We start from the raw sequence: 8859 nt of genomic DNA on the forward strand, positions 1-8859 counted from the left end.
GCAGTCACTTGCAGGGGCTGAGGAGCTCGAATTCACCCCGGGCGAGAGCGCGCAGGCAGAGCTGCAGCCCCTGAGCGAGGCCGGCTCTYCAGATCCACTCGGGGTTGGAGTGGGGCCGGGAGAGGGGGCTGCTGCAGGTCCACAGCCACTTGAGGAGGCTGAAAGCCTGGGAGCACGGGAGGCTCTGAGCCCTGACGTGGAGGTGCTGCCGCTCGCAGAGGCCGAGGAGCCCAAATTCACCCTGAGCGAGAGCATGGTGGCAGATCTGGGACTGCTGGGTGCAGTGCAGACGCAGGAAGGGATGCCAGGACAGATGGTTGCTTTGGAAGCACGTGTGGTTCCCAAGGGAGATGTCCCAGATGCAGCAGCCGATACAAAAGCRCAGCCCCTGGCTGAGGCTGCAACACAAGTTGTTCAGCCCCATGACAAGGCCACCACCGATGCTGAGACTCCTGATCTGGAAGTAATGCTGGGAGCGTTCGCTAGGGCAGACGGGCAGATCCTGGAGGAAAGCCAGACACTAGAGAGAACCCAGGGAGAGAGGGTTGATGCATGTTCACGACCTGAGGAGGGGGCTCGGAAACTAGAAGTCGTTCAGGCCGAGATGATTCACCCAGAATTTTTGCCCCAAGCTCTGGGGGCTTTGAATGGGGAAAAAACACATGGAAAAAGTGCTGAACTAGAMGTGTATTCACTGGAGACTCCTAAGGCAGAAGTAATGCAGGGGGACAAGGCTAGCACAGATGTGCTAGAGCAGCCTAAAGAAGCGATGCTAGGGGAGAGCACCGATCCGGCTCTCTGCTCGTTCAAGATCCACGGAGTAGAAACGCTGCAGGGAGAGAGGACTGACGCAGAGGTGAGGCCTCTGGATGTAGCCCAAGATCTAGAAGTGGTGCAGGGAGTGAGCYTCGAGGCAGACGAGAGGTTTTTAGCCCAAACTGAGGGTTTACAACTAAAGCAGGGCCGTGATGCTGGTGCAGCCACACTGGCCTCACCAGTTTCAGAGGTGCCGTTACCAATCAGGGGGCGAAAGCAGGAAACACTGATGCAAGAGGATGTTCTCGTTCCAGATCTGCAACGGCTAGGCGTTTCGGGACAGGAGCAGGTCTCAACACAGGCAGATAAGGTGAGGCCAGATGTTGCTCCCGAGCAGCTGCTGCCAAAGGAGAAGCCGCTGTGGGTGATGGAAACGGAGCAGATAGCTGCTGAGCGCGCTGAGCCTCCAAAAGAGGAGGTGCCACCAGGGTCTACCCTTTACGCAAGTGTCCGATGCAAGGAGCACGCAGGGAGCGATCTGGCGGGGACACTCCTCGGAGATAGTCTGCTGAGGGACGTAGCCAACAGTGGGGTGCAGCCTCCAGGGCGGCTCTCAGAAGAACCGAGAAATGGTCTGGATGTTGGTCAATGGGATGGGAAGCAAGACATCGGGCTGAAAACAAGTCAGGAAGCAAAGCCCAGCCCAGAAGACCCAGGGGCTGCGTCGGCTGACGGGGCAGGAACTGCCCCAAGAGGCTCTGCTGAAACCTGGACTGATCCAGACCACCTCTACAAYGTGCTATTTGTCGGGGACTCCCACGTGGGCAAGACGTCATTTCTGTACCGGTTACATGCCAACTCCTTCAACCCGCACCTCACCGCTACAGTAGGTAGGCTTCCTTCAGCTCTTCTCCAGCACGGCTCGGCCCTTGCTCAGATAACCGTCACAGTTCCCTCGTCTCCACCCCTCAGCCTTTACCCTTAGAAACAAGATAAGAATCAATTTAAATTCCCAATAACTCATTGTTCATTGCAGTCGGGGCACAACACAACCTGCAGGCGGTCAATACATGCACGGCACAGCTCACATGTGGCATGTGAGCCCAAGTGTCACCTAGGACTAAACAGGAGCACCAACCTAACGCACCTGGATGCTCACTCCTAGGCTCACCTGGGTCCTCCTAATGTTCTCCAGAGAATTAGTACTGATGTGATTTAAGCAGGGCTTGTTTCACAGCCAAAGGCCCTAGTGTTTTTTCGCTCCTCTCTGCCTTTCAGCTCTGTGCTCCTCTCTTAACCAACCTGCTTTTACTTAGCCTGAAGTTAGAGACCTTTCCAAAATCTGGCCATCAGAGATCCAAAAGCTTGAGGGATCAGCTGCTGCCACACTTGCACCGTGTGGTTGCTGCACCCATCCTATATCTCGGGGCTGAACCCTACAACATCGAAATGTTCCTGTTGGGTGTGTCCTAGGGCTGGATTACCAGATCAAAAACCTTGTCGTGGATGACAAACTCTTTGCTCTCCGCCTGTGGGACTCGGCTGGGCAAGAAAGGTAAGGCGCTGTGCTGCGTGCTGCRGGGAAGCAACCGGGATTTTTTGGTAGCTTAGTGGAAATAAATGTTCTTGGCTTGGCTAAGCAAAGCAGCGTTGTTTAAGGAGGGCCTCCAAATAAGCRTGAGATGAGATAAAGAAGAATAAAGGAAGTAATGAAGATAAAAATAAGTACTCAGGCTTATGGCCTCCTCTCTATGGCCTCCTTCATCAATATAGGAGCAAAATCTGGTGTCTCCYTGAATTTCAGATAAATCCCTGCTGATTTCCGAGAGGACAGATGTTGATCTTTAATGTCCTCACGTGTGTGCACACATGCCTTTAGAGAKGTATTTTCAAGTTCAGTATTTATATGCATGCCTAAGTAAAACACCTGTCAAGCTCCGGAAGATACCGCTTTTCAGCCTTCACCCAAGCAAATTTCTGCCATTTTTGTACACGTGTATTTCCACGTGAAACCTTCTTACTCCACGCTGGTGACCATTTAAAATGTACGCAGGTACCACAGCATCACCAAGCAGTTTTTCCGGAAAGCAGACGGCGTCGTGCTGATGTACGATATCACGTCGGAATATTCCTTTGCAGACGTGCGCTACTGGCTGAGCTGTATCCAGGTGGGTGAATTGGGAAATCCTCAGTCCTGCCCCCGTGGCTTGGAAACGCCCAGTGACTCCGAGATCAGCAATTCACTGACTTGACTTCCAGCGCTGGGTCAGGTCCTGACGTCTGAGGGCATTCGGCTTTGCTTTCATTAGAAAATCACTTTTCTTCGAGGATTTTAAAAATTCAAATGCCAACATTTTTTGCAGTTTTGCAATGTTTCCAGGTATTATCTGTTGCTAACAGCACCATGATGATTATCAACTATTTTTTTAAACTGAAAACTGGCACAGAGCAATGAAAAATCTTGAAAGTGTTTTCAAAACCATTTCTAAAATCAAGAATAGTCCATTTTAAATAGTGGGAAACGGGAGGTAACTGGTGTCCTATAAAAGCTTCTCATCAGAGATTTTCAGTGAATTATAAAGCTAGTGTTTAAAAATACTGGAACAAAATAGGTTGTCGCTTTGCTCAGGGTCCTTAAATCATAGCTGGATCATCTTCTGAAGGATATCACAAAGTCAAATACAAAGTGAGTCCACTATAGGCATAACTTGTCCAGTTCTCTGTACTATTTAAGAGACCAAGAGAGGTGATTTAAGAAAAAAAAAACAAACAAAAAAACCTTTTCTTAAGTTCTTGAACTAGGTTAACAGCATTTAAGGTTTCGTTATCAGCCCAAATCCATGGGTACCCTTGATGGTGCTCTAAGATGTGTTTACACAGTGTGTCTGGCCATGCTTCAGAGAAGATCTAGATGCAACCCTGCTTCTCCCCCCTTTAACTGCACAGGAAGGAGCAGAAGACGGAGTCGCTATTCTGCTCCTGGGGAACAAAACCGACTGCGCTGCAGAGAGACGGGTCCCTACGAAGGAAGGGGAGCGCTTGGCTCAGGTAGGTGCACAGCCCTGCGAAGGCACGACGATCGCTCCAGCTTCACCGTTAGCTGAATGTGACCAAAGTTAAGCAAGGACAGCCGAAAGGATGGATGCCACCGGCTCCTACCTGCCTGAGGACCTAGAGGAAAGTCGAAAGCCCTTAACTCATCTTCTGTTCATCGGTGGCCAGGAAAGGGACTGCAGAATCTATCTTGCCGTCCTTACCCCCTTGTTGTCCAAAGGCTGATTCATATCAACAGTTTGGGGTTTGGGCCAGTATCAGCTGAGCTGTTTTACATATGGAAACACCGGGACAGAGAGGCTAGATGCTTTTTTCACAGACTAGTTACCGGCAAAGCTTGAAAGACCTGGGAACATCTAGTTATCATCTCCATATTCAGTTCTCTAACCAGACTGCATCACATCTGCTTCTGTCTGTAGCGTCTGTCTTTTCCTCAGTATTAAATATTGGTGTCGTAGCTATGAGAAGAGCTGGATTTCATCCTTTGCATTCCTGTAAATCAATAATTATTCAGTTACTTGTTTCCTTGAATCTGTGAGGCCCTCTGGTCCTTGTGTTTCTACTTGACCATGACTTTTCCTTGGATATTTACCCCCATGCCTATGAAACTATTCCAAGCAAATGCAGTAGAAGTGCATTTCTAGTTGGCATTTTTGTCTTCCAGGAGCATCAGCTCACGTTTTATGAATGCAGTGCTGCCTCGGGCCACAATGTCTCCGAGTCCATGGTCAGCTTAATCAGGTGAGCCAAACACTTGGATTTTGCCCAGCTGCCCTGAAATTAATAGGCAGTGAAGGGCCAGGGTATGCTGTAAGATGTGGCCTGAATATTCAGCATTGCAGCAAGGAGCTAAAAACCCTCACTGGCRTATTTATGTTCCTATGAGACACATTAGAAAGTGAGATGGGGAATAAATCCCGACAGAGCAGAACCATTTAAACGTCGGACCCCTCCAGTAAAAACTTCCAGTGTCACTTCCAGATGCTGCCGGTCCTTTCTGCTTCCCTCGGCTCAGGGATTAGCATGATCTAAAGAATTAAGACGGCTTTAAGCACTGAAATTACTTCTCCTCATCTGGGAGTTCAGCACTGATGAGGCAGATGCCTGGTGGGAAGCAGTAAATCAGAGATCGGCGTACTAGATGGGTTCSCTTGCTCTGCTTGGAGTCGCTTCCAGCCCTCGCCCCAGCTCTCAGGATGCTGCAGATTTCTCCCTGGGTCAATTGACATCGATTCTGCCCATGACTCAATTTAGGCTGGTATTTTCAGCCGAGTCCGCAGCTCTCGCTGGAAAGCTCAGAGCCTCCTTTACCAACATTTGTCAGAACAGAAACGCAAAACATGGGGAAAAGTAACAAGCTTAATTTGCCTCTTGTCCTACCAGGTTACTCAAAATCCGTGAAGATCGACTGAAAACCAAGGTAGAAGAGGAACCAAAGCCAGCTCGGAAGAAAAGGGGCTGCTGCTGATGGTGGCTGGTTCCCTGTTTTGATCCGAAACTGCRGCGACAGCCAGAAAAGCATAAAAACAGCCCTCGGGCACCAGCTCTGCTCCCCACGGACACCGGCTCTGCTCCCCATGCGTCCGACCTGCCTGCTCGCTCCCCGTTGCTCAGAGCAGGAGCCGTCGGGAAGGAGCAGGCTGTCATCTGTCTCCTTCCCTTGTAATCAGCTTCGATTCGTCCGGCCCCAGAGTACCCAAGCGCTCCAAAATACTTTTCGGGAAACTTTGCCACTTGGATTTGGAGACTGAAACCTGGCTAAGGAAAGAGGCAGAAAAGGAACCCAGCTAGATCTTGAGCTCCTAGAGCAGCGTCGGACCAAGCAGGCGGGAAAAATCAGTCTGCAAATAAAAGAAAGAAATACCAGAAGGCCAGTGTATGAATCAAGAGGTTTTTAGGACTGTTTGTGCTACTGTGCAGCAGCGACTTTCTCTCTAGCTTTACAATCTGCTAGTGTTTGATCTGGAACAGCAAAATACGCGGTATATCCTAAACGTGCTCTGCAAAACTGTCCCGTTAGGCAAGGTAAAGCTAGTTTTACCTCTTTCATGGTTCACCATGCCAGTGAGCAGTAACGGGTCTCAACAGAAAGCTACTAAAAACTTTGTTCAAAATACATTAAAAAGAGGGGAAAAAAGTCCAGGATTATAGAAAGAGCATTGAGGTGATGAGCTCATTGGATATATGATCAGACAAATGCTTCCGGGTGTCCACTTCATTGCCCAAATCTCAGGACGGGCAGGGAAAACGCAAGCTCCTACAGCCAGCCCTTTGAAAATGATACAGCTTCTTTCTGAAGTACTAGTTTTTTCTTCTTTCTTTACAACTTGCAGCAGAGAACTGTGTCTTGGCAGAGAAAGCCATGCAGACTAATAAAAATGAAAACATTATATTTTAGGTTTTTTTAACTATTACAGGGAGAAATGTATTGCTTCCTCCCCCAGCAGTTCAACAGGTTTATTTAAAGACTATGCATATGTGCAGAGTTTGGGAAATAATCGTGCTCAGATTGCTTTTTGTTGCCACTATTATTTAACGTATATTCAGCAGAGTGTAGTAGCCACAGGAAAACCAAGGACCTGTTTTGTTAAGGGCTTTACAAAAATATAGTTGCAATAAGAGTTTGTTTTTTTAATAACACTATAAAAAATGGATTTCATTCTGGATGTCTCTGGTTCTGTTACAGCTCAGCTTTCTAAGGAAACGAGGCTTAAGGGCTCATCATACCTGTGTGTGTGTTTGTACCTGCTTTCTCTTTCCCTGCTTTTGAAGCCTTGGGCTGTTTCTCTTGCTAGCTGTGCCTCCCTATCATATTCCACTATAAAACGTTTTTACTGAATGAGCAGCGGGACCAGTTTGAAGAATTTCGTTACTAAGGAAGAGTTTACACGGCTCAGGTCAGAGCTGCATCCGGATTCAAAAATCTGCCGTATCCAACAGCGGGGTTTGTTTGGTCCCATCTTCCCTATTTCTGCTTCGCTGTTTTATCTTAAAAGCGCACGTAGAAATCCAAGCACACTTTGCAAGTCTGGCTGAYGATAAGAGTTGTATCGTCTCTGTTTAAGCAACCCAAAGAGGCTCCTTTCCCGGGGCCCGCAGCGGTTGCCAGCTGTGTTCGGATCTCTGCTGTCCATCAGACCAGCTTTTCCCTTCGCCTCAATTCGCCGGGATTACAGGCAGGAGACGGCGCTTTTCCTGTGTGATCCTGCTCCCGCTCGGCAAACGTTTCTGTTTGCCTGCAAGAGAATATGGAGTTGAGGTCGCCCAGGCTAAATTCTTCCGTTAGATGGCAGCAAATGCAGCAATACCTTCGGACTGTGTAATATTGGTGTTGCGAATAAAGAATAGCAAGCTCAAACAGGGCCCGAAACGGAGCCCTGGAAAAGAGATGGCTCCAAAGACCACCAGATTGAAAGAAACAGCTGTTTTATTCCACTAGAAGTTATGTCTAGAAAAGAGTATTGAACTGATAAAACAAATTTTGCTGTACTAAAAACCTCCCGTCCAAACTTGGAAATTAATCTTTTGTTGCCAGGCTGAGGGAAATGCCAAAAAGCCAACAGAGCATGTTGAGAAATCTGCTGCGCTGCGTTTTAAAGCATCTTTCACCTTTAATAACTGGGAATCCCAGCTCTGCAAACTTTTACATTTTAGAATCAAAGGGACTCCTCATTTGCAAACCGTTAAACGCACGCACGAGTATTTGGAGGAGGATCAAGGCCTAAGATATTAATAGCAACGTGGAAAAGCATATTTGTTTGTACCACGAGCATTTTTTTTTTTATGCCAGGTTGCTTCCCTTCGAGCCATTCATAATTACTAAAGGCACCCCACAAGAAACAGAGGAACTTCCCAAGTCAAGTCGGGAAGGCAAAATATATATTCCCAGCCCAAAGCCATGAGGCATCTACCCCCGCTTGGCTTTGTTGTTCGCGCCTTTAAAGCAGAGGAGCCGGATGAGATGCGGACAAGTTTTAACAAATCACCGGCTCTAGGTACACCGGCTCCCGGGTTTCAGCCGGCTCCTTGCCAGATTAGCTGTGGTTGCCGTCGTTTAATGTCGACAGTCATTTATTCCGGTTCRCAGATAAAAAATTCAAACCAAAGCGAGAAGAGCACCTGACTCTCAACAGCATTTTTTTTTTATAGCTGAAAGCGTCAAAGCTGTTTACAGAAAAGGTCAGTTCATAGCGGGGAAACTGAGGCAACCGAAGGGAAAATAGCACTTGCTCTGGCGCGCTCTGGCCAGCAGCATCCCTGAGAAGCTCCTTCCCTTGAAACATAGGCTCTGAGTAAATATCTGGAGGCCGAGCCCTTTTTTCACTTCACAAGCTAGGATTTAAAAGGCAGGAAATTCAAAACTGATAAGAGGAAGTACTTTTTCTCGCAGTGTTTAATTAAACTGCAGAATTCATTGCTGCAGGAAGTTGTTGAGGCCGAGAACTTAAACAAGATTGGAAAGGGGACCGGCGAGTCGCACAGACAGCGAAAACAGCCAGCCTCATCCCAGCTGCAACGGAGAGATGCTTGCGAAAAYGCATTTAGCCGTGACCAAGGACCGAAACCCACCTCTGAAATCGGGGTGAGGCTCCGACCGCCCGCTCCCGCTTTTTCCCCAAACTTTTAGCGCTGCCGGCGGCGGCTCAGGGGAGCTCGGCTCGTGCCGTGTCCCAGCGCTCTGCCTCTGGGAGCCTTTCCCACCCTTTTAAAGATAGTCGCTGCTTTCTGTGACCCCGGCCAGGGTTAAGAGGCGCCGTTCTCCCAGACGCCGCGTTCAGGCAGCGCCAGCCGCCCGGCACGCGTTCGCCGCTCCTCTCCGGAGCCGCGTCCCGGCAGCCGGAGGAGGGTAAGGGGCAGCGAAGGGGTTGGTGGGGTTTAGCAGGGTCCTGGGGACGCCGTGGGGGCTGGCGGGGCGCAGAGGGTCTTAGGGGTGCTCAGGTGGGTGCTGTGGGCTCCGGGTACGAAAGGCCTTGGGGTCCCTGTGGTTTCCGAGGGGGGGCTGAAGGTGGCCTCGGGGGGGTCCTGGAGGGGTCCCAAGGGTGCTCTGGT

The 8859-nt window shown here is 49.3% G+C and overlaps 1 protein-coding gene across 3 annotated transcripts in view; it reads left to right on the forward strand.

Annotated features, from left to right (window-relative positions):
* RAB44 (RAB44, member RAS oncogene family) overlaps positions 1 to 6464 on the forward strand; it is a 14165-nt gene extending 7701 nt beyond the window's left edge. For all 3 annotated transcript variants that reach the window (XM_026056570.1, XM_026056572.1, XM_026056571.1), the window contains 6 exons: positions 1071 to 1646; positions 2230 to 2311; positions 2810 to 2924; positions 3703 to 3804; positions 4475 to 4551; positions 5194 to 6464. In XM_026056570.1, the coding sequence (XP_025912355.1) occupies positions 1071 to 1646; positions 2230 to 2311; positions 2810 to 2924; positions 3703 to 3804; positions 4475 to 4551; positions 5194 to 5278 (1037 nt within the window). In that variant the 3' untranslated portion in view covers positions 5279 to 6464. The remainder of the gene's footprint in view (positions 1 to 1070; positions 1647 to 2229; positions 2312 to 2809; positions 2925 to 3702; positions 3805 to 4474; positions 4552 to 5193) is intronic.
* The last annotated feature ends 2395 nt before the right edge of the window (positions 6465 to 8859 follow it).

The sequence above is a fragment of the Apteryx rowi genome, unplaced genomic scaffold (assembly GCF_003343035.1).
Source record: "Apteryx rowi isolate R43461 unplaced genomic scaffold, aptRow1 scaffold_132, whole genome shotgun sequence".
Taxonomy (NCBI): domain Eukaryota; kingdom Metazoa; phylum Chordata; class Aves; order Apterygiformes; family Apterygidae; genus Apteryx; species Apteryx rowi.